This window comes from Stegodyphus dumicola, chromosome 8, assembly GCF_044657685.1.
Source record: "Stegodyphus dumicola isolate Sdum_Otavi_A_Nest chromosome 8, ASM4465768v1".
Lineage (NCBI taxonomy): Eukaryota > Metazoa > Arthropoda > Arachnida > Araneae > Eresidae > Stegodyphus > Stegodyphus dumicola.
In genome coordinates, this window is record NC_140775.1 from 75,491,623 (window position 1) to 75,518,488 (window position 26,866).

The window sequence follows — 26,866 nt, forward strand, 5'->3', positions numbered from 1 at the left end:
TGAAATTTTGTTTTGTGAGTTTTTGGTTAAACTAAATTCTATAATTTATTTAGGATGAAATAATTCTTTGGCATAATGTAATTCATATCATCTATGTTGCTACAATTCTGTTTCAATACAAGACCATCATATCAGTGTAAGATTTCCCATGTGGAGACTTGGTTTCTAAACTTTGTGTAATATAATACAGAGAAGCTCGTACTGTGAATTCGTAAGTATAATTTATTCTTCTATTAGATTCGAATGGACTCGGTGTTTTCATATAGAATGTTACATATTCAAAGTGTTAGTTCGGTGTTTCATATTCAAAGATGTTGAAGTTCATACAATGTAATTAATTAATAGACTTATCACACATATTTTTTTAATAGACTTATTCTTGAATTTTTGGCTCAGATATAAAGTTATTAATTAAAAACAGCATTAGAAAAGCAAAACTGATTAAAAGAACACTTCCATTATTTTTAAAATTGATGTATTTAAATGCTTTTGTTCATATAAAAACAACAATAAACACATTTCTAAGTAATAAGATCATTAAGAAAATTTGGAACATTTATAAAGGTTTGCAAGGACAACATGATCGATTTTGTTATAAATCACATGGTTTTGACATGTTTTGAGTATGCTCCTGCCAGATTGGTAGAAGGCTGGTGATCTTGTTATGAACAAATCTTAACAGATAAAGATATAACATGTGAATATAGAATCTAAAGAAAAGGTAAGGTTAGATTAGGCTATTTGAATATGGCTAAGCACATTGGTTATCAGCCTGAAGAAGAATGTTTTTATGAAGAACTTTATAGGGAAAACTGGTTCGTATTCACAAAACACATGCCAAAAAAAAAAATAAAAACTGCACAGCCAGCTTGTTCACCAGGATTTGAGCTGAGATTAAACTACCAGTATTGAGTTGTTTAAACCACTTGTAGGACAAAACTAAAGAAAATGCTTGTAATATCATGTAATCAAAAGTTAACTGCATGTTATATGCCACAATTGCTTTCTCAAGTACTGAGGTAGGTAATACTTAATCTGCATTTTTTTTTTCTTTTGAAATGTTTGGTCATGGTATTATTCATTGCATGTATTTTCTATAATACATACAGAATATTAATAGTTCTATAACAAGTGTCTTTTTTTTTATTTTTAAGTGCTTTGCTTGTTGATATTCTCAAAATTGCATTTGATGATTAGTGCTATCATGTGTATAATAAATACAATGGATGCATATAATAGATCAATATATTTTTAGTATACATATAATGATTCAATATCATTTTTATGAGGAAAAAAAGACACTTTTGACTGCACAGATTTTCTAGAAATCCCAAGTAAAACACATATGAAATCATTTGTTTACAATCAGTGAACGTTAAAATCAGCTACCTGTCACAAAACAATAAAACAGCGACACAATTTCCTACAACAGCCAGCAGTTCCTCCTTTACATGAACAAGAATTTTTTTTTTTAAATTTTTATTTGTTCTTTTTGAACAATGAAATGTCCTTCGATTTCATGCGATCAGACGCTATAGAACTTATCCTTAAATAGAAAGCCAAAACTTGTACATTGGATTTCAAGTAAAATTTCGTGCACTACCAAATGATCAGCTTTTTAAAATGCTCTCTGCTTCAGTAATACAGCGAGAATTTACGCCTCCTTGAACAAAATCAAACATTTCGGAAGAGCTAAGTAACTCCATTTTTGAATGTACGAAGTCAGATCACAAATCAAAATACCGAGTTTTATCCGCCATACTAATATGTGAAAGCGCCATCTATAGGTGAATTGAATCGCGGGTGGTATGATATTTTAACGGTTTTGTATGAGCATAACCGCATGAGAATTCGCGGTTGGAAGATAGACTACTACTTTAACTTCGCATATCTCGTACCTTGCAAGCCGGTTGGAGCGAGCTAATTTTGCCGGCGGTAGTGATAACTGTGTAAAAGACTAATTCTTCTAATTAATTATGGCTGATCAACGTAAGTATTGATTTAAAACATTGTATGTTATTTTAATAACATTTTTTAGTGTTAATATACAGTACCTTTGCATGAGATGTAAGTTTTCATTTGGTGTTCATTGTTAGCGCCATTTTGCTCATTTCACAAAGAAGCCATTTTAAGATAGTACAGGATTCCGGTTTCTAAATAGAAAATATATCTTTTATTAACTCATTTTCTCCCGGCTGTAAAAAGTTAAGCTGTTTTGTTTGTTTTTAAAGTGAAATTAATTAATTTTCTTTGCAGTACTTTTTTTCTTGCCATAATAATTTGTAATTGCTTTGTCCTTTATTAAAAATTCTATCTAAATCTGATGCTGTTTAAATTTGTGTTGGAGATTTGTTTTTAAGTCGTTCTTTGATATCTACTTCGCATGAGAAAATTTTTTAATTAAAAATATAGTATTCTGACAAATCAGTTTCAGATGCATTGTAATTGGTATTTCGTACATCTACTGATGAGATCATTAAAATATCACTGCAATATTTTCTCGAACTCTTTTTCAGAAGTTGTTGCCTCCTCGTGTTTCTTTTTGGGTGCAGGGTAAGGGAAGTTACGATACAAGTTGCTTTTTACTTTCCATCTTGAAACTTAATTTTTAAATAACTTTTATGTTATTGGTAATGCAGTAGTTTACTAATTAGTAATCGTATTAGTAGGTTCTGAGTGATGGCCACGATATAAAATTCATTTCTAAATTTTAAATGCAAGTGAAATGAATAAATAGTAAAATTGTCCTTTGTGTACTTAGGTCTTCACCATTATTTTCTAAGTCGCCAGTTGAAGTTGAGATACCAGCATCGTTTTTCTCATTTGTGGGTAGTGAAGAAAGGAAAATAGTACAGCATTCTAATATTATCTAAGTTTAAAGTTCAATGCTTCCACTTTTTTTATTTCTAAAAATTTTTTGATTTTTCAAAGACTATGCCAAACTGTTTGCTCTTCCTTTAATTTCCTTAAACTTCATCTGTTCAATACTGAATGAATGAGTTTTTATACCAAAAAAGTCTAGAAGAGAATTTTACTGTTTATATTTTGGGTTCAACATCATCTTTGGTTCATCATGTATATGTTTGACTGTGGGAAGCTGGTTTGTGTTATGTGCACTCTTTGTATAGTGCATTTGCTAGTGCAAAGCAGTTATGCTCATATTTGATTGGAATGCAATTTTTCCTATTAAGAGAAAAGTTGATTAAGTATTCAGCATGCTAGCAATATGTAAAATTGCTATTTATGTATTTCATTTCACTGTATGATAATGTGCAATTTGGAAGAAGTAAATTGAAATAACATATGGAAGTGAAAGCTGGATTTAATCCTATTATCCGGTGCACACGGGATTTGGCGACTTTATGATGAGCAGTAAAAACGCGACATATACGACGAGTAATAAACAGGTCATTAAAGAATATATATGGTTATACATAGTATATACTATATATATAGTGTATATGCTATGTATATACACATATAGTATATATATATATAGACGTTCTTTGGATCATTTTTGGTGTTGTGATAATTTTCAAAATCACGCCAAGGCTGCACCGTATACTAGGATTTTACGTACTTGTTGAAATTTTTGGTCCCTATTAAATTGGTGTTGTATAACAGAACTTTGAGTTCCTTGAAGCTGCTCATTAAAGCATTTTGAAGTTCTGTAGGCTCCTGATAAAAATGCAAGATAAGTAAGATAAACTCGCAAAACCAATATTATAATAAATCGAAATACACTATATTTTATAAAGAAGTTGATATGAAGAATGAGTACATTTAGTTTAATAAATTAATATGTAAAGCAAAATGCATGCAATAAGTAGTGGAAAAATAAGTAAAAGTTTGAGTGCCCCTTGTTTTTTTGGCAATTCTTTTTTGGCATCAAGATTAGTGCCAGAAAGGCACAATTTCAAGATGGCCACTACACAAAACCAAATTAAGAAGTCTTAAGAATTGCACAAACTCTTGTGTCCATGTACCCGTCAATCTATTTTCACTTAAAAAAATCAGGAAGCTAAGACTATTATCATAACCAGAAAGGGGGTTTCATTACCAAAAGTGAACAAAATTTGTTGCTAATCGAAAGGGCACCCAATTCTACACTAGAGCAGAAAAAAATATTAGAAGTGAAGAATTGATGTCAGATTAGTATGTTTTAGATTAGTCCTTTTGCTGTATCTAAGCAGTTTGAAATAATTACAAAAAAGTTATATTTAGTATCTATTTTTATGACTAAGTAAAGTATTTTAAACCAGAATTAAAATATAACGAATTAATATATTTTGCAATAGAAAGGTTGAATGGGATTTAACCACAGGCAAGCAATTTGAAATAGCATTTACCATTGCAGAGACTATTTCTGTTCATAAATTCATGCTTCCTCACATCAATTTAACTGGTACTTTTCCGTTTCGCCGGCGCAAGCGCAAATCTCGCCAAGCAGACTTTGTTGGCGGCAACATACAGTATAAACATAAAAAATGTTAATTCTAAGAATTTTTTTTATTTTGAAGGCATAAACATTTTAATATGGTTTAAAATTTTGTAAAAAGCCAATAAATAAAGACAATAAATTTGTAAAAAGACATTAAAAATTTACTATGATTTCATGGTTCAAAATCCTGATTCGCCGGTTCGTATCACGTGACCCCAATTGATCTCATCTCACGTAAACTACACTACTAAAATCTAATTCTCTCAGGAATTATCTACATTAATTTCAAGTTAACTCTTAATTTGGAATACAAGTTTAAATGTAAGAATTATTTCAATTCGTACGAATAGCTCAGAAATTATGTAAAACGGCAGTGCTTTACTTCGCTAGTGCATTCTCATTAGAATTGATGAATTTAACACTTGATTTTGCCTTCGGATGAGCGGTGTAATTGCGTTCTAATTGACTTAATTACTGTGAATTGTCTTAGGGGATAAAATTTAAATATCGTGTAAAAATTCTATATTATTGTATACCAGTGTTGAACGAAACAATCTGATAGAAATGGCTTCAACTTGTTTTGAAACTGAGGCGTAAAAGGTTACCAGTGAAGATATTCCATCTGGCATCAGTTAAACCATTATTGGCGACTTTGTCGTTTGCGCCGGCAAAACGGAAAAGTACCGTTTAACTAAATACAAATCTAAGTATTTATTACGAAGCCGTTTCTCTTTGGCATTTATTGCACTGGGCTAATTTGTTACGTTTTCAAGAAGTTTACCAGTTTGCCAAATAAGTAAGTTTTGCACATTTTCAAAAATCTGTGATTTATATTCTTACAATTCAGTATCAAAACAGTTTCATTCTGCCTTTCTATGGATGTATCTTTCCGTACAATTCCATTTTGCCTTTCTACGGAATTACGGTATCAAAACAGGTTCATTCTGCCTTTCTACAGATAGATGCAATTATAAAGATGTGAAACTTGATCTAATTAATTATTGTTCGTTTTTTTTAATCCAAAGTCTTCAGAAATTGAGTGTAGTTTACTTTCTGTCCTTGCTTTAGAAGAATTTCGATAGACATTAATAATAATAGCATTTGTAATTTTTGAAACTTTAAAAAAAAGTGCAATTCTTCAGGATAATTGTTAGCATTTGGTGCTGTATGAGAGTCTGAAGATTGATGTTGCAGGCATTTTAAGAAAATATTTGCAAATTATGAAATGCACCTGTCACCTTAAATTTAGCAATGAAAAAGGCTCGGCTTCTTTGCCAATAAGTGGTTGAACACATTGTTGATATTTATTATCTTGAAAAGATTGCTAAAAGGAAGGAATTAAAACAATTTCAACAGCTGCATAATACTGAAATGCGAAAAAATCTGAAATATGTATGTACAGCTGGTTATCTTTAGGGAAATATTCTAGAGACCTCGACCTATGGAACCCATTTCTTAAGGGAAAAGCAAGTGCTTCTAGAGTTGAGAAAAATGCTCTGTTGAAGGTTATAAAATACCTTAAATGAAGATCTAGTTATTGCTTCGATTGTTAAAAAATAGGTGAGAAAAAGAAAGCACTTCCGCAGAGAACCCGGTAAATGTAAACATCGCCAACTTTGGCGATAATAGTTCAAACCTGGTAACCCATCAGATTTATCCTATTTGCTTGTTCGAAGTTTGCAACCATTCCTCTTGCCTTCATTTTGTTGAATTATCACTGTCGTTGTTCGCATATGCAGATTTATATTATTCATCTCTTATTTATTATTATTTTTTTGAATTTTTTAACAACGAATAGATAGAAATATTTTCGTAGATAGATGCCGGTTCTCAGTTCACGATGAACGGTGGGGTGAATGCTAATTTGTAACATGGCTGTTCACGTTGTGTTCTTAATTATTAACAGCTCTTAAGAACCATGAGGTTTCCAACCTCTAAAATAATTTGTTTTCGTGGATCGCAAAAATGTGCATGTGCATTTTAAATAATTAAGTAATGCTTTTAGTTTTACTATTGGTTATTGTCATCTAAAATTATGAGAATAAATCAATTTTTATGGCGTAAAATTTTAACAAGATAATAATGCTTTTCTAACAATAACCGGTTTAATCCAATTTTCTAACAATAACCGGTTTAATCCAAGTATGCGGTGCACACGGGATTTGGCGACTTTGTGATGAGCAGTAAAAACCGGACATTGCGATGAGTAGTTAACAGGTCATTCAAAGAAAATATATAGTTAAACATAGTATATGCTATGTCATATACATGCATAGTATATAGTGTATAGTATATATATATATATAGACGTTCTTTGGATCATTTTTGGTGTTGGCGATAATTTTCAAAGTCGCGCCAAGGCTGCACCGTATACTAGGTTTTTACCCAATAACCTTTCAGAGGATGGCAGGTGTAACATAAATAGATGATAAAATTGAAATAAAAAATGTTATTGATTATCTAAGATGACAGAATAGTTTGATGCCTCACCATGGTCATCAAAATTAGCAAACCACTGCTGGTGTAAGGAATATATTGTTTTCTGTGTTAACTTGAATTTAATACAAATTTATTTTCGTATATCATGTTTAACTGGTTAGTTTTACATCTACATGCTTATTATCTGTGAAGTTTTACTACTATATGCTTTAATATACTGTTTTGTCTGCTAACTTGAATTTACATACACTAAAAATCACGTTTTTGGCTCGGCTCATCGAGCTTGGCGAGTAAAAATGCAACGGCGCCAATGGGTTTTCTGCGGATGAAAACCCGAGAAAAATTAAGGTAAAAGTATATTTTAGGGCACCCATTGGCGAAACTTGGCGGTACATGGATACTGAGTTTGTGCAATTCTTTGACTTGTTAATTTGGCTTCGTAGACAAAATTAAAGTAACAAGACAAAGAATTCCACAAACTATCCATGTATACATCCACCTATTTTCACCATCCGAGAATTGCACAAACTAGGCTTTGTCCATGTACACATTGAACTATATTCACTTAAAAAGTCAAAGGAGCAGCCAACAAAAAAAATATATAATCTGACATTTTAAACCAAACAATGTGATGGCTTTTAGTAAAATTTGGGACTGATGCATATATGACGGTTTGATTGAAAGGTGCCCATCGTATTGTCACAAAGTTGTTTCATTTATGGTAACCTGAGTAGTTGAATGTTATGGAAACCCTATTATGACATAATAGGTTTCATGATTGTGGTAAATTTTGAATTATGGGAAAAGATTTGTAAGAGCTTGTGGGGTGTGTTGGTTATGAAGTACATTGCTTGTTTTGTGGTTAGACGGTGAAATGGCTAAATGTGGTAAGATTAATTTGAAGGTTCTGTACAATTTGAAAAGAAAGAAAATGGCATTATTTGACTGGTGTCTAAATATAGGTTTACTTAATAGCCATTATTAAGTGTCTTTTTTGTAGAAAAGAAATGCGTATTGTCAGACAATAATGGTGCGACAGAGGATTATTTTTTTACTCTTATTTTCTGAATTTATGTGGTGATGCCAGTATATAGATTTTAGTTTAGGTAATTCAGTAAAGAAAAAGTTTTCTAGTTGACCGCATAGTATCATTTAAAATATAATCATGTTTTCATTTAACAATTTAAGTGTCATGCTTGCTTTATGCTTGCTTTGTCATTGTTTCATTTTGCCATACATGTCCTATTTCATCGATATGTTGCCACCTGGGGATCTGTGAAAAAATCGGATAAAATAATTCAATTTTTAATATTGTTTATCAGTCGGCATTGACTGAAAATGGTATAGTGGCAGCCACTATACTATTACAATGACTCACATTGTACTTAGACCATGTTAAAATATGTTGGTATACATGATTTTGTTTTCGTGGTAGTATTATTTTTTATTGCATTGGATTTGCATGTTTTAATAATTGTCTTTAATTTTTCAGAATATTCTCAGTACCCTGCAGGCCAGACTGGGTAAGTCATTGCTTGATTAAAAGAAATCTAAATTTTGTATTACGTAATAAATATTTTAAGCATGTTTTTAAATAAATGTAAGTTGAATTTGGTGTAATTTTTCCATAGGTATTCATACGGTGGTTATGGAGGAGATTCATCATATTCTCAAAGTGGTTATGGTGGGACAAGTAGTGGTGCATATACAGTAAGTTCATTTAAGAAATGTTATACAGTCAAAAGTCGTTAATCCGGACTCGTCGGGACTTCAGCGATTTCGGATTATAGATTATCAGTTTAAATCTAGTAAGATGGCATGCAGAAGGGTATTAAAATTTACAAAAAAAAGCTTAATATTTATTTGTTTACTTTATTAAACATTTCTTTCAACGCGCGCATACGTCAAAATCAGAAAATTGCAACCAGAAAACTATTTGATGTGTATTCGTGATATTTATAATGATGAGGAATTTGATTTAAATCATATGAAAGACAGGAGTACATCGAGATGAAATACTACATTTAGTAAGGAATTATAAGTGAATAAAATAAAAACATCTGCCTTGAAGATAAGGATAGTGCTGACAGATCAACTTCCAGTTCATTTACCGCTATGATCTCCCCCCCCTACAGAGCAGCGTGAAATTGATAAACAGATTTCAGAATGGTTAGAGCAACAAAGGATATGCCTTTATCCATTTTTTGCAGGAATTCCACTTTTTGTTTAATGGACTTCGAAGCATACTTTCGCTTTGGTAGATCCTTCACATATTAGTAAATATATATATCGGAAATTCTGTTTGACATAATCGAAAGTTCAAGCTTACTTTTATAAAATTGCTCTAACAGCCTGCAAAAAATAATAAGCCGGATCCAATTTGAAGATTAAGGAACAACGCAATCTGCGACATTAACTGAATTAGATAATTTTAGCTTACCTTATACCGTCCATTATACATTAAACGTGCATGCGTAAACATATTATGCACATGCACACACGCATATTTGCAGCCGTGAAGGTCTTGCGCGCCGACGCATGCGCAGAAAGTTTGTAGCTTTGAGGTCCGAATTAACGACTTTTGACTGTATATGTAAATTTCTCCCAAGAACAGATTAGGAATAATTTATCTTTTGTCCATAAACACATTTATTTTCTACTGTTATTTAAATGTAAATTAATTACAGTAATTAATAACCTTTCTTTCAAGATGATAACTAAAATATATCATAAATATTTTAATCTTATTTTATGCTGTTCTTCACAGGACATTTTATAACCTTCAAATTAAAGAAATAATTCTATTTGGATGGCAGCTGAAGTTTTTTAGTGAAATTATCTTTATTAAGCACTTGAGCGTGAGCAGGTCAGTAGCTAGGTATTGGCCATCCATGTATCTCTGCTTATCGTAAATTCCCTAGAAATTCTAAATTCTGCTGATCTTAGTACCTTCTTAAATTTTAAAATTTTTGCTGCCATCTGCAGCTACACCTTTTGAACTATGTCTGACGAGAGCACTAGTTACAGGCTTAGCAGCATCGGTATAGTCTTGTGTATAGCTGCCAACTCCTGGTTTACCATGAGGCTCACACCTTTTGGCGGAAATTATTTCCTAGTAATAAATATGAAACTTAAATTGTGCTAATTTCATTTTCTTACCTCTAATGAATTTTAGCATATTTTTTCTTATTTAAATATATTTGATCTGAATTATCTTAATCTGCTGTAAACATTTGTAGAAATTTTTAAGAACTCATCCTGTGTATGAATTCAGTTTATTTAGACTGTTTGCGGTCGGATTAAATTTGGAGATGAGTACTGTGCTGGTCAGAATTAATTTCCGTTGATAGAGCAGGGATACATAACACGCAAGTTTATGATGGAGAAACAAGATTTAGTAATTGTTTCGTGAACTTAAAATATATCTTTATTCAATACACTAATCTAGTGATATGGTTTTGTATAAAAATATTATTTTATAATTCTCCTTTTTTTTTTTTTTTTTTGAAAATATCTGTATGATGTTTTTCAAAACACTCTCCAACATGCAGGCCAGGTTTTCGAGTGCATGTATCACAAAAATAATTGGTTTGGTGCCTTCCACTCTTAATCTTTGTTTGAACCTATACTACAGTCTTTACATTTTCCATTTTCACAGTGCTGCAATGTATGCAGTTTTTAAGTCTTTCTTCCTTATCGGAGGTCGATGGTCTTCCTGGTTTTGAATCTGCTCCGTCACGAAAATCGCCTACCAGTTTTGCTACCAATTTCCGGACGAACATAAAATGTGGCATAGGTGTCCTGTTCTCTCTTCTAGCTGAATTTTGGGAAATTAATTTGGAATATTTTAAGAAGAGAGAATGTCTAATTACTTTTAAATACAATTTATAAAATATTCTTTGGAATTCTACAAGGTATCGTCGAATGCTGTCGATTTCATTACATTCAAAAGACCACTGGCATGCCACTGCGTCTTGCATGGCGAGCGCTGTGTCACAGCTTTTGTTTAGATTAGATTACGTTATCTCCAATCAATGGAGCATCGTCACCATATTGGTTCGTGAATAGGTTCTTTAGACATTAAGTTTTGTATAGGAAAAGTGTAAACTGACACATGTATGCATACAGTATACAATTCGTATAGTTCCTTGCTGTGGTGGCTGAGAGCAGACGTACGACCGGAACGTTAAAAAGGCTTTAGTGGCTGAGAGTGGACATACTCCTCAAAGGGTTAAGCACTGCCACTGAATGATATTTTTTATAAAGTTTAAAAACCACACTCGAGGTGGATTGAATTTCATACTAATCCTAGGGGTTGAGAGAATATGCTCTTGGCAAATTTGGGATTAATATCTGTAGTTGACTGTGGTAGTCGTGCCGAGACCGATAAGCATCGTTGTGTTAAACCGTAGCGTAGGGTTCAGTTGCTTCACACATGTCACCGTCGATCGACGCATAGATGACACCCATTTTTTGTTTGTTTAACAATAAACTTTAATAAGTAAACAATTCTTGATTATTATACATTATATGTACAAGCATGAATAGGTAAGTCCGGCATGGTCCCCGCTGGATCAGAAAAAACAATCTCTCCATGACGAAAGAAAATGGCGATTCTCCCCCGCCAAAAAAAACTCCGGCAACCAGGGTGCCAAGTCCTCTTCGCCCCCCTCGTCTTTTTGTTCGTCCTTTCTCCTTCCGTCCAACGAACCACCTCTCTGTCAGACTAATTATTTCGCTGGCTAGGCTTTTCCTTCTCCTTCTCGGGTTATGGGCATTACACGCCCCCACCAAGATGAAGATTTGCCTATTAAAGGCTAATTTTCACAACAGGTTCAACCGAACCGTTCAGCGTTCATTAGATACAAAACCCAGCGTTCATTCTAATCAATTCCGAATTCGTTAGAATCAGAGTTCAGAGGTTTATTAGTTGACACACTTGATTTCGTACAAAATGTCAAAGTTCCTGATGGCTGACATGGATACTGAAATTTTTCAGCCCCCTACCCGACCAGGTGCAGGGGGTACTTAAAAACCAAAATCTGATCAGGATACAAAAGTCTTCTTACCATGTTTTTTCGTTTAACAAATACAAATATTACACTAAACATAACTGCATAAATACATTCTACATTAGACAAACATTTTTTGTTTACCAACATCATTTAAACAAATTATCTCGAAAAGTATTTTAAGGACAAGAATTAAGAACCTCTGAATATCTGTGGTTCCCCCCTCTTTTTTTATATAGTACTATTATTCACACCAATCGTGACAACGCATCTGCGGCTCGATGTTGTACTCCTGGACGATAAGTGATTTTTAATTCCATCTTTGTAAAGAGAGAGCCCAACGCGTTACTTTTGGACTCCTAGGTGTAATTTCAGTGAGATATTTCAAAGGATTATGGTCCGTAATGGTTTCCACCGTCCCTCCGAAAATCCACTTATCAAATTTCTTGAGCCCGAATAACACTGCCCAGGCCTCCTTTTCTATGGCTGCCCAATTCTTTTGAGCCCCAGAAAATTTTGGGATGCAAAAGCTATTGGTTTAAAATGCCCTTGTGCATCTGAGTTTAGACAACAACCGACGGCCACATCTGATGCATCAGAATGCACCTGAAATGGAAAATTAAAGTCAAGCGTGGACAGAGACATCACCTGACACAGCATATCTTTCAACTTCTGGAAAGCCGCATCTTCAACTTGACCCCACCGTACATTATTCGGAGCATTCTTTTTCGTCAAATCCGTCAAAGATCCAGCTATCTCGGCATAGTTCGGGATATATGTGCGATAAAATCCCATGAGACCCAATACCGAACGGACTCCCTTTTTATTCGTGGGCCTTTCTAGCACTTTAATTGCTGCAATCTTACTAGGATCTGGGCTGTGTTTGCCGTTTCCTATCTTATGTCCTAGGTAATCTATTTCCTTAGCTGCAAAATTACACTTACTGAGCCTGACAGAAAATTTTAACTGTTCCAGTATCTTAAGGATCGTTTCTAGATGCTTCAGGTGTTCTTCAAACGTGTTTGAAAAAGTTATAATATCGTCTATATATGCTTGGGCGAAATCGCTGTACCGGAAAAGAACCTTATTCATTTCCCTTTGAAAGGTACCTGACGCTCCTGCCAAACCAAATGGCATGACGTTCCACTGAAACGTCCCGTTGTGAGTTGAAAATGCTGTCAGTGGTTTACTTGATTCCTCCATTCCGATTTGCCAGTATCCTCTGCGCATATCTAAACTTGATAGCCATTTTGAATGCCCAGCCACATATATTAATTCATGCATATTCTTCATAGGAAATGCCGGCACTTTAGTGATCGAATTCAATACCCTGAAATCAACGCACATCCTGATTGTCGCATCTTTCTTGACCACACACACAACCGGATGGGCTATGTCCGCTTCCGACGGTTCAATGAGACCCAGCTCTAGAAGTTCCTTGACTTGTTTGTCCACCTTCTTGCGATATGCCATTGGGATGTCATAACAGTGAGGTTTTTTCCTGTCTGCTCCAGGCATAAGATCAATCTTATGTTGTCCTACTCTAGCAGGTTGAACATGTCTCAAAAATAAGTTCTTGTACCTTCCCAACAGTAGTTTTAGATCATTAATCTGCTTGTTGTTAAGATTAGCGGTACTGAGATTATTTAACGTGCTTTCAAAACTACTATCCTGGTCTAAAGTAGAGGGAATATTGTCTACCTCCCCGAACTCTTCCCCGTCAAACATTACATTGATTGCATTTGACCGCACAATGAATTTCCTTATTTTATTTTGATGTATATGCTTAATGCTCCCGTCTGCCAATTCTACTAAAAAAGAATGTGGGTTTTTCCTTTCCTTTATCACTGCAGGACCCTGCCAACGAGCATATAACCTGTTGCTTGAATCAGGTATGAGGACTACAACCCTATCTCCTATTTCAAAAGTTTTACTCGAAGAGCGCAAATTATAATACTGCGCCATCCTACCTTGTTGGATTTTGCTCGTAAGATCACCTTGCTCAGCAGCACGTTTTAACCGCTCCTTCAAATATTCCAAATATTTATGAATTGGCTTCAGATCGAATTTTAATTCGTCATGCTCCCCTAACCATGTAGATTTTAAAATAGATAACGGTCCTTGTGGGGGTCTACCATACAATAGTTGGAAAGGTGATACCCCTGTAGTACTGTTATTACTGTTACCATGTAGTACTGTAGGTATTTCCCTGTATGCCCATAATGCGTAAGGTATTTGGACATGCCAAGCTCGACCTTCCTCTCTAATAATATGATGCAACATAAGTTTCAAAGTCTGATTAAACCTTTCGACTAAACCATTTGACTGAGGGTACATGGGTGTCGAAAATCTCGGACTGGATCCTAATCTTTTCTCAAATTCCCATGTTAAGTCTGCGTTAAAATTGGTACCATTATCTGACGCAATCACATTAGGAATTCAGGTCCTGGAGAAAATCTGCAGCAACGCGTCGCAGGTAGTTTTTGCTGTCAGAGTGGTTAATGGCACTGCCTCGGCCCATCTAGTATGCTGGTCCACCAAGCACAAAATATATTTATGCCCCTTCGAACTAGGAGGATCTATAGGTCCGATTAAATCTACATTGACAACCTGAAAAGGTAACCCTGGTCTTGCTACTGGAGTAATTGGCGCTCTGTCCTTCACTTTCACTGGCTTTGTTAATTGACAACTTTCACATGATTCGCAAAATTCCTGGACATCTCTTTTCACGTTTTCCCAATAAAAGGAATAACGAATCCTCTGTTTTTTTAATTTCCATGTGTCCTCCAAACACTGATGCATGCGCGAGCTCTAGAATTTCATTCCTTCTGCATTTAGGAACAACTAATTGCTCTGCACTCTGTCCCAAAATCTTGTCCCGATGAAAAAGAAAACCGTCTCACAAAATAATTTCCTTTATCCATTTTCGCTCTTTCCCACATCTTAGATAAGTCAGTGCATTCTTTTTGTTGCTGACGAAACTCCGTTGTCTGAGATAAATTAGTTGTTTTCTCCACTAAGGGCGCTCCGACATCTGGGATAGCAGCTACGTGGCTTTGAATGTCCGTTTCTAACTTACCCTGAGGTGCTTCTGCCTCTCCCACGTTCGAGGAATCCTTCGATTCGTAGAACAAACCACTGCTACTTCCGTCTCCGTTGAACTGTCGATCTTTACAAGTGTTTTCGTCCCGTAACATATATAACACCTGTGGGGGTAATAAAACATCTTCAACTAAAGATTTCGCCACCGCGCAAAGTATCTCCTGATGCACATTTGTACCCTTTCCATTAATTAGTGCTAAAGGTAATTTTACTAACTCACACCTTCTCGGCGGTCCAAAAATCCCCTTCAAATAAATTGCCGATCCGCTTCCAGATCTAAAATTTAGAATTATACTCTCCTTTACAACCGTTATCTCACTGCCAGAATCAATTAATCCGTTACTTATCCGACCATTTACACTAACCTGCACTCTATCCAATTTGCATAACTCCTCTTCGATTGATTGTCTAGAAATTTCCTTTCCAAAATGTCCCGCTTTGGCAACAATAACTCTGTTCTCTTGAGTTTCGATAACCTCTCCACTATCTACTGCACTTGCTCTGTTCACTTTCGCAAATTTGTCCTTCGTATTTTTATTTTGAGGGCAATCACGCTTAAAATGTTCTCTTGACCCGCATTTGTAACATGCGAAATTTTTCTGAGGAGAGTTTATTTTGCCTCTATTTGACACTGTTGAAGCCTGCTTCTCTGGACCAAGTTTATAGCTTTCTTTTGGCTTTACTTTAATCCTCTCTGGTGATAATCCCTCTTTAATATCATTCTCTTTCCTATAACCCTTAGCGTAAGATTTCCCCGTAGCCGAAAAAAACATATCGCATTCCCTCGCTAACTCCTTTGGTTTCCACCAATTTTCACCTTGCTTAATACCAATATGAGTAGCAGTTTCCATTAATCTGTCCGCAACTACTAACTGATTGACAGTTTCCAGATCCGTCGCTCCCCTCAATTTGCAGTAATAACCCACATAGAATTTAATCTTGTAGCAAACTGAGTAAAATTTTCATCCAGGTTCCTTCTAGCCCATTTAAAATTTTCCAAACAAGCCTTAGGTGATGGTTCGTATTCCCGAAGTACTATGGTTTTCAAAGCCTCGTAATCCTCGTACTGTTCTTCCTCTAAATAAGTTAAAAGATGCGCAGCTTTGTCTCCTAGCAAACACATTAACACCTTAGATTTTAAATTATCCGCTACTTTCTCACTCGCGAGGGCCTTTTCTAAACTGTTAAAAAAATAATTCCAGCCTTCTGACCCTGCGGGAACCCTCACCGTCAGCAATTTTATAGTTTTCACAATTTCATCCAAACTTTTAACTCTGGGACTCATTGTTGAATCCACCGGACCTTCCAAATTTAGACTCCGGTTTTCCGCTTCGAGTCTTAATCTTTCTAATGCTATCCGTTCGCTTTCTATGCGTAATCTCCCCTCGGCTAGCTCTATATTTTCTTTATCTTTCCTCTCGGAAATGATCGAAGCTAACAGCTCTTTAACTATATCCTCTTCGTAATTTTTACTTCCCAGAATGATATTTTTTAATTCGATCATTTTTAAATCATCCGAGACCTCTTCCCCTAATTCATCGGCCAGAAGTACAAGATCGGCCTTCTTTCCTTTCATTAAATATGCCATAATGAAATATTAAGACAATATTCAAAGCAATAAAATCAAAAACTTCACTGATAATTACTATAACATAAGTCATAAAGTATAAATACAGCCACTTATTTTTGTAAAAGAGATATACAAAAATCAACCAGTTATTCTGAAAAAATTATTTTACCTACTAAAATTTAAATATACAAGCATATATGCACTCTAATCAATTATCTGAGCTTTTACATACTTTATGAGTTGATACAAAAAATGACATCTGTCAGTTAAATGTTACAACAATCCTTTTAACAAATTTTAGTACCTCAGAATAACTTTACATTTGATATGAAACAGTAATAAAACCGTAAATAGTATTTGCAGTAAGAAAAAATATCACTGAAAATTACTCTTCACTAAATACACAGTTCCCTAACTTATTCATACGACAAAAACACATACAAAAGTTTACATACATAAAATATATATATAACACTTAAATTCTACCGAGCTTCCACCATTTCCGAAGCTCCAAAACCAGAATTTCAATTGACCTGTGTTATGATACCCCTAAACTTGTATCCTGATGCAGAATAATTTTAACTTAAAGAATATAACTTAAATAAACTTAAAGAAAAGTAATTTAACTTCAGATAAAATATTCTCCTACAATTTGCTTTACAATCTTGCACCTTTTAGTCGTACCCAAACAAAAAAATAAAATACCCTGCATCCGATCGAATAGAGAACTAAAAAAAAAAAAATCAGTACTCACCCCTGTGATGAAGCATTTGATCCCACCGCTGCCACCATTGTAGTTGACTGTGGTAGTCGTGCCGAGACCGATAAGCATCGTTGTGTTAAACCGTAGCATAGGGTTCAGTTGCTTCACACATGTCACCGTCGATCGACGCATAGATGACACCCATTTTTTGTTTGTTTAACAATAAACTTTAATAAGTAAACAATTCTTGATTATTATACATTATATGTACAAGCATGAATAGGTAAGTCCGGCATGGTCTCCGCCGGATGAGAAAAAACAATCTCTCCATGACGAAAGAAAATGGCGATTCTCCCCCGCCAAAAAAAACTCCGGCAACCAGGGTGCCAAGTCCTCTTCGCCCCCCTCGTCTTTTTGTTCGTCCTTTCTCCTTCCGTCCAACGAACCACCTCTCCGTCGGACTAATTATTTCGCTGGCTAGTCTTTTCCTTCTCCTTCTCGGGTTATGGGCATTACAATATCCACAATGGTTATTACAGTCAAAAGTCGTTAATCCGGACTCGTCGGGACTTTGGCGATTCCGGATTATAGATCATCAGTTTAAATCTCGTAAGATGGCATGCAGAAATTCTAAAATTAAAAATATGAAACCGTAATTTATAAAATAAAAAACAATTATGATCTAAAGGGTATCAAAAGTTGCAAAAAGAAAAAGCTTAATACTTATTTGTTTACTTTATTAAACATTTCTTTCAATGTAAGTTGTTTAAGTTTTGCTTCGTTTCATGTGATAATACTTTCTCTTTAATTCTATTAAACAGACATAATTTCTTGTTCAGTTACAAAGTTCCGCTGTTCAAGTCCTATAATTGCTGTGTTGAGAACACCGACTAATTTGTCAATCGAAATTTTTTCGTTTTCAATAACCTCTGTTACTTTCTTCGCTATCGAAAGCAAATTATAATGACGTGGAACTTGTAACTTGTTTTAAATCATATCAAAGACAGAGCGTATCGAAATGAAATACTACATTTGGTAAGGAATTATAAGCCAAATAAAATAAAAACATTGCGCTGAAGATAAGGATAGTGCTGACAGATCAACTTCGAATTCATTACGGGCCCCCAGAGGCGATCCCCCCCGCCAAGCAGCGCGTGAAATTGATAAACAGATTTCGGATTTCAAAACATACTTTCGCTTTAGATCCTTTACATATTAACAAATATATATCGGAAATTCTATTTGATATAATCGAAAGTTTAAGCTTACTTTTATAAAATCGATCTTACAGTCTGCAAAAATTAATAAGCCGGATCCAATTCCAATTCGAAAATTAAGGAACAACGCAATCATCAACATTAACTGAAATAGATAATTAGATAATTTTAGCTTATACGTTCATTATACATAAAACGCGCACGCGAAAACGTATTCTGCACTTGCGCACACTCATATGCGCAGTCGTAAAAGTTCTTATGCGCATGTGTCAACGCGGCGCATGCGCAGAAAGTTTTTAGTTTTGAGGTCTGGATTATAGATCATTCCGAATTATGGGTGTCCAAATTAACGACTTTTGACTGTATTCAGTTTTGCTGGGGGGATAAATGCTCTTTCTTCGGAAGATTTGAAATCACTGCAGATTGATATCTCTGTGACATGATCCTTTATGATCATATGATTGACATCTGTACTATTACAGTTTTATATAAAAATGTAGAAATATTTTTCTTTTCGCATTTGTTCCTTCATCACAGCACAAATTTTAATGTTTACATCATTTTTTTAGCTGATGTATGTTTCCTGTTGTGTGTGTTGTTAAATTAACCTGTTCCAAAGTATGAATTATGTTCCATGAATAATTGAAAGTTTAGGCTAGAGAAATATGAATTTAAAAATATGTAGCAAAGTTCCATTTTTAATAATCTTGTATATTTATCTGTAATTGTTTTGAATAATTTTCATAGGGTTCATCTGCTGCTAGTTGGGGAGGTTCATCTGCACCTACTGGCAGTTCTGCATACAGTGGTTATGGTACTGATCAGTATGGGTCAAGCCAACAGCAGTATGGATATGGACAACAACCTTCTGCATCCTCATATTCAGCAGGAAGTAAGTCTTACTTCTAGGAAGTTTTCTTATTATATTAATATAAAATAAGAATTATTTGCTGTGGGCTTGACAGTGAATAAGTATTGTGCTGCTGTAATCAAATACTGTACCAAACATTGGCATTGCACGATTAGTACTAACAAATTATTCTTAATAATGTGTTATTTTTGGCTTGATTGATTTTTCACTATGATTATAGAATTTATGAAAAAGTGTCAATGTTAGTAACATTTTAAGAATTTTTATATCAAAGTTTGAAGGTTTTAAATAAAAATAAGTAATTGTTTTAAGAGGTAATATTACTTACTTCATTGATGCATAAGCTCAATTTATTTTTACATTTAATTTAAATTAGCTATAAAAATAAGGCTTAAAATGTTACGTCGGGGGAAAGTAAGTTAGAAGTTTTCTGCAATCATTGATTGAGCCTCATATTAGTTAAATATCAAGTCATTTGTTTCTTTATCTAATGAGTTATAGTAAGTACTATTACTAACAAAAGTAATCGAAAATATATAAATCTTAATTTACTGTATTGTCCATATTCTCATACGGCATACTGTAATAGTTTCTATAAATTCCTTCTATATGTGAAGCCAGCGATATTTTCAGGTAAAAATGAAACTTTGAGTGAGTGAGGGAGGGAAGGAATAGCTCTTTGAAATTGATTGCAATTGCATATAAAAAATCTGATCTGGATACTAAATTACTTCCTTGAGTGCTTATTAAATTCTGCACAGTTAACAAGTATAAAATTTTCCCAAATATAAATACAGGAATCAGGAGACTGCATTAAAAGTTAAATTTCATTATTTGCCCAAAATAGTGTATGTTTTTTAATTTGAAATTGCCAAAATATAAATATTTTGTTCATGTAAAACACTTCTGTAATTAGAAGTATATATCTGTAATAAATTATTGCAAAAATAAATAATTACATATGTGAATACACTTTTGTTACTTCGGTATAACTATATTTGACGGTTCCCCTTTGGCGATTTTGGGCGGTACATGGACACAGTTTATACAATTCTTTGATTTGTTATTTTACCTTTGTAGAAAAAAATCGCTGCTAAACAAAGCCCAAATAGCAAGTAAGCGAAATGCTCAAACTCGGTCGGTATCCATGTACCCATCGACCTATTTTCACTTTAAAAAAATTGCACAAACTCGGCATTGCGAACAAAAAATATATAATCTCAAACTGCGTTTTAAATCAAACAATAAAATAAAATAAAAAAGCACTATGCAAAGGAAATAGCCACCTACCTTATTTAGAAATTTCTTTGTCTTCAGTCTGTGGCACACAAAATTCCTAAACAGCATCCAAAAACTTTCCTCAAACCATGTTCCCTTTTTAATGGAATGCTTTATATGGTGACCATTTGAACCTTTCTTGCGACAAAGCCATCTGAAAGATCTTTACGTTCGACCATAATGCATTTCCCTTGTACAAACAAGGCATTTATAATTGCTACATAGTAAACCTTCATTTACACACCAGTCAATTAATGCTTCCCCCCTCTCTTCGTCTCAAATCCTATAGAAATTTCAAATTAATCTTATCACATTCAACCATTTTATAGTGTAAACCACAAAATAAGCAACTTCCTATCCAACACATAAACAAACCCTTACAAATCTTTTCCGTCAGTCAAATTCACGCAACCAATTACGTCAAAATAGGGTTTTCAAAACATTCAACTACTCAGGTTACCAAAAATGAAACAACAACTTGGCGATAATCCAACGGGCACCCTTTACTCAGGTTCTCCTAAATGAAACAAACACTTGTCAAGGGCACCGTCAAATGTAGGCTAGCCATTACTTCCAATTTCAAAAGATGAGGGAGATGCGTAACTAGATGTTACAGCGGTCCCATGTACATTCAATGTTCTGTGCTAATGTTTTGAGTTAGTGATATACATATGTATAGACATCACAGGCGTGGGCATTGTACAGTCCATTTCAAAAGAAGAGTCCTTTATTCTGTCCATATACTGAAGTTGTGCAAAAAAGTAGTCGAAAGGAATTCGGGAATGGTTGAAATCTGAAACTTTTAGGGTAATTTTTCTCAATTATCCTACTTTGTGCTAGGAAGTAAAAAAAAAAAAAAATAGTGGCTGCTTATTTCTTAGATTGATTTATAGTTCCTGAAGTTTTTCTATGCCTTTGTAATAGTGGGCAGAAATTGGTGCATGATTACTAGTCATTTCTAATGCTAAATTGTAAGTATATAATTTACAGGAAAATGTATTTAGCATGATGGTTATGGCAAGAGATGAGAATATGTGTTTAGAATGCCTATAAACTGCCTGCAAAGAACTTCTCATTTCATATTTTAATGACTCATTTAAAAATAAAATTATGGCTGTTTTTTCAGATTTCTTGCAATTTTCAAGATAGAATTTATTCTTAGTTTGATCACTAATTGGTGTTGCCAGCAGTGATGTATAAAGATAGTGAGAAATTGTCTTAATACAAGATTGTGCATTTTCAAGTGCTCAGGAGATAAGCTATCAGCTAAAGAATACATGTTAATTACTGTGGTCATGTAGCTTTGAAATAGTGGGTAAACATATATATTTATGGGTTCCACTTGTCAATTTTTGGTGGTACATGGATACCAAATTAGTGCAATTCTTTGATTTGTTATTTTGGCCTCTGTGTAGAGGTGGTTTTTGTACCTCTACAAAAAAACAAAATAACAAGTCAAAGAATTGCACAGACATAGTATCTATGTACACGTTGACCTATTTTCGCTTAAAAAAAATCAGAGAATTGCACAAACTTGCCATTGCTCACTTCCTTGACTTCGTCCATGTACACATCAATCTGTTTTCACTTAAAAAGTAAAAGTAGCACCCACTTCTACAGTAGAGCGAGCCAAACAAAAAAATGCATAATCTCAAACATTTTAAATCAAACAATGAAATAACATAAAAAAGGGAATTCATCTTATTAATCTAAGCACTACACAAAGCAAATATCCACTTACCTTGTTTAGATATTTCTGCATCTCCAGTCTGTGGCACACAAAATTCCTCAACAGCATCCAGAAATTTCTTAAAATTATCTAAACTAGAATCCGTATATCCGTCAAAAATATCCTCCATAGTGCTGGACTGGACTGTCTTTGGCATTTCTTGCGGCAAACCCATTTAAAACCATCTGAACTATCTATGCATTTGCTTCCTACAAACGGGACACTTATAATGGCTGCTAAGTAAACCTTCATTTATACACCAGTCAATTAATAAGGTTTCCGTAACATTCAACTACTCTTACCATAAATGAAACAACAAATTCGCAATAAAACGAGGGGCACCCTTCAGTCTACTCTAATCAAAGTAGTTATTCATTTTGGAATATAATAATGTTTGATATTTTCATATTTTAAATGATTATGTATTTATTTTTAATAATTATTTCAGACTGCTGCGAAAGGTAAAGTTAAATTTGCAAATCCCCTTATTCTCATCTTGGGTCTTATCTTACAATCATGTGCATAATGAGCACGATTGCAAATGATGGGAGGGTAACTACAGCTTAGAAGTGCCTTGTGTAAAATAAGAGATTATGGTCAGGAATGGTATTTTGTGGAAGGTGGGTGGGAAGATATACAGCAAGTGCAATATGGCAAATTCAGCTGATAGCACATTGAAGAGTTGTCATAACTTAGCAAAGTGCTTGCAGTAGCATTTACGTCTAGCTGAAATTTTGACAGTTCAGTGCATCATGTTTGAAAATGTAAATGCATTAACACGTTGAGCGCAGCGCCAATCCCTGGGGACCGACAGCGAACTTTTCGTTTGGCTGTCGTCGGCCCGTGAGACCAACAGTATTAAAGTTAAAATAGTCTTAGTGAAATGTGATCAAATTTAGTTTTAATGAAATGTATTGAAACATTCTTAAAAAAATACGGCTTAGCTCGCTGCTGGCTGAACTGAAAGAACAGTAAATTTGGCACCACGCTCAACGTGTTAAGGTTATTTAAAAACAACAAAGCACACAAGGGTCGTCTCCCCAAATGGATGCCTCTGCGGGAAACCTTCTAAGCAGAATAGAGTTATATTAATTTGACTCTTTCACATAGATAGAGACTGAATGTTTCCCTCAAACATTTGAAATGCCCATGTATGAATCTATTGGATAGGATTTTCTTCACCCTGCCGAATGAATGTTACAGCTTTAACAATAACCTACTTAAGTGATCTGATTTATAGATCTTTGTGCAGTTTCGCCCTTGTCCCCATAGGACAAGATTATAGCATCAATAGCTAAATGCTAAACAAAGTGAAAGTGCATTTAGATTGGAGAGCTACTTTAGTCGCTTTAAAAGGATTGTTCTCGTGTCATTTAAAACTTCTGAACCCAATGAGCCATACCGTAACATGGTGAGGAAAATCACCAGGAAGGAAATGGACTCTGGCATTTTGTTGACTTGCTAGTATCGGAATACACGGGAGACTTTGTAGTGACTTGCTTGCTGTAGCGGTCCTGTGTACAAAAATTAAACGTTCTTAGACAACTTGTGTGTGAGCTATGTAAAATAACATGACACATGAAAAAACTCTTCTGAATCCATTTTACGATCTGTTTTGGTCCTGCATTCGATCTCTGCAGATATAATGCCAGAGTTGCCAACTCTCCAGATTTAGGCGGAAGATTCCCACTTTTCGACCGCTCTCCCGCCAACCCGATTTACAATATATTTCTCCCGACTTTCTTATTCTTAAAATTTCTCACGATTTTTATGGAACTTGGCTTAAGGGGACAGTACACCTTTAACAATCCGAAAATGTTCAAAATTTGACCAATGTTTCTCATTTTTTTAAAAAACAACTATTCCAGTTATATGCATAAAACTTTCAGAGTATGTAGATCCATTATTTATAATAAAATAAAAAAATAATTAATGAAGAAAATTTAATATTTAGATACTTAAAAATTATCTTAAATAAAATTATGTTTTCATTTTTCGAAAATTCAACTTTTCACTGCGCGCCAGATATTTAATTTTATATTTATTTTTTAGTAAGAAATTTAATGCTAAATTAAAGAAAAGATTTAGTTTCTAATTTTGTTCTATTATATATTAATTATTTTAAAATTTTTATTCTTAAATATTACAATATATATATAAAAATTAATTTTGCATAATTTTTGCTTTTAAGATGGTCATAAAAGTGTTAATTTACAATGTATATCAATGTCAGTAGAACACAAGGGTAATCATAATTGTTGTTAAGTGTTTACAAATTTGCAAAAGAGTTACTTAAATAGTTTTGGAAATATCCTGCGCGCAAGTTGTAAAAACAGCGTTTTGAGATAAATGCAATTAAAGTATAAATTTATGAATAAAGTAATCTATTTTGAACTTTCATAAAAAAATACGTTTTATACATGTAACTATGACTATTTGCCAGTGTATTAATAAATTTTGGAATGAAACATCAAAAAAATGACAAAAATATGACTTCTTATGTATACTTACGTGGCACAAATATCTTCGAAAAAAAAGCTAAATTCTTTAAAAAAATACAAAATTTGCAAATTCACTTAAATAAAAGAAGAAAATTTAAGTGATAGTTAAAAGTTGATCATAGCCTATATAATAGAGATCTATACAACACAAGTATTATAGAATATTTTAATTTATTAAAGAAAATATAAAGCAGCTTTAAAATTTTCCAGCTTCATATAGAATGCCCTCTATTTCTTTCTGAGTTTCAAATTTTACAGTTTGCCATGCGTTTTGCTCTGCGACTTTCTAAACTCATAGCTGAACTCCTAATTTCTGCATCAAAAATTCGACTTTTATCAGCTTTTTTTGCTGATTCAATTGCATACTGTCCTACACGAAAGCCCATTCTTTTTATACATTCAAGTCGACCTATTCTCCCATCATTGAATGATATAATTGCTTCATATGCAGCAAGCTGTGCGATAAGTTTACTCGATCCGCTTGTTTTGGGGCATAGTTTCCACACAAGGGAATTAAATGATTCATTGGAGTTTTGTGTTTTTGCCCCAGGGCAACGTTTCAAAAGTTTGGGATCTGAAAGATCTTTAAATATAGGTTTTATACAGTCCATCACTGCAGCTGGCATGCTGTTCTTGTGTTGGAATCCTTTCTCAGAACCAGCAGCTTTTGCTCTTTGGAACGCACACCATGAATTCTCACCTAGTGGACAAAATTCGTGAAGAGGTTCATCATCGGTAGAACGTTTATGATAGAATATAGCCCACACAGCGTTACGCATATCCATGCATGATCCCTTGTTGCTCCTAATAGCATTACCATAGTACGTTGTGATTTGATCTATAACTTTATCTGTTAATCGACCTTTTCCACTTAGTGGCTTATGATCAGCCAATTGTTTTCCTCTCATATTGATTTTTAATTGTCGCAACCTATTACCCATTCGTTTCTGTACATGACCAACACATTCGATTTTTTTCAACACAATATCACTTCCATAGTTATGATTTTTCTGCAATTCAGAAAATGTTTTCGTATCACCATCCCCAATATAGCTGACATATTGGACGCTGTGCTTTTCTATGGAACGATTGAATATTTTACATATTCCATCAACTTCCATCTTACCTGCAGATCCTTCGTGATTTTTTATACATTTTTGTTCATGATTTGCTTTCCATAAAAGATATTGTGCTCCATACTTTGGCCCTTTCCAAGATTCACAACCTTTACAGTATGATAAAAGTACCTCAATGTCTAAAATTTTACCAGTTTCTGCACCAATTACACTCGCAAATCCCACGCGTGATGAATGGCCGCGCGTTTTCCATGATCCATCCCCACTAACTGTGAGGTCTGAGCAGCCGGTTGCTTCAATTTCTTGTTTCGCAGCATACGACATAGACATTTCAGCAATTTTTGAAGTTGTCGACAGCATTTTTCTTAATTTTCTACAATATGCAGATTTTTGGATAGGTGGTGGTAAGTCCATTACACCACAAAATGTGTGCATACCTGCAAGACCTTGACTAATACATCTCATTCCATACATAAATCTTTCATTAATTTCTGGAATGTTTTTCTTGTCACCCATCATAGACGAAGAATAAAAAGAAGTCAGTTCACCACAAGTATCGCAAAGCAGAAAAATTTTGAAGATAATCCATTAGTGTTGTTTTCGCACACTTGTACATCTGATCCACATTGTTTACAACACAGATACTTGGAAATATTACTGAATAAAATTTCGATATCCAAAATTCTATATCCTTTAAATTTAGAATCAACAATTACGTTTTCAAAACAACTAGAATTAAGTTTTCTTGCTGAAGCACTCACAAAAATGCTTTGCTTGTCTGGTGTTGTGAAACGATTACCATGAAACTTTCGCTTCTTCTGACACTTGCCAGAAGAACGTTTAGGAGTTTCACAATCCATATTCATAACTAAATTAATAAAGTACTTGTAAAGAGTATTTAAAGCGTACTATTTAGTTAATATAATC

The 26,866-nt window shown here is 34.1% G+C and overlaps 1 protein-coding gene across 2 annotated transcripts in view; it reads left to right on the top strand.

Annotated features, from left to right (window-relative positions):
• Positions 1–1,864: 1,864 nt before the first annotated feature.
• LOC118197647 (uncharacterized) overlaps positions 1,865–26,866 on the top strand; it is a 50,336-nt gene continuing 25,334 nt past the window's right edge. For both annotated transcript variants that reach the window (XM_035369185.2, XM_035369187.2), the window contains exons 1-4: positions 1,865–1,989; positions 8,373–8,403; positions 8,512–8,590; positions 19,232–19,376. In XM_035369185.2, coding sequence (XP_035225076.1) covers positions 1,977–1,989; positions 8,373–8,403; positions 8,512–8,590; positions 19,232–19,376 — 268 coding nt within the window. In that variant the 5' untranslated portion in view covers positions 1,865–1,976. The remainder of the gene's footprint in view (positions 1,990–8,372; positions 8,404–8,511; positions 8,591–19,231; positions 19,377–26,866) is intronic.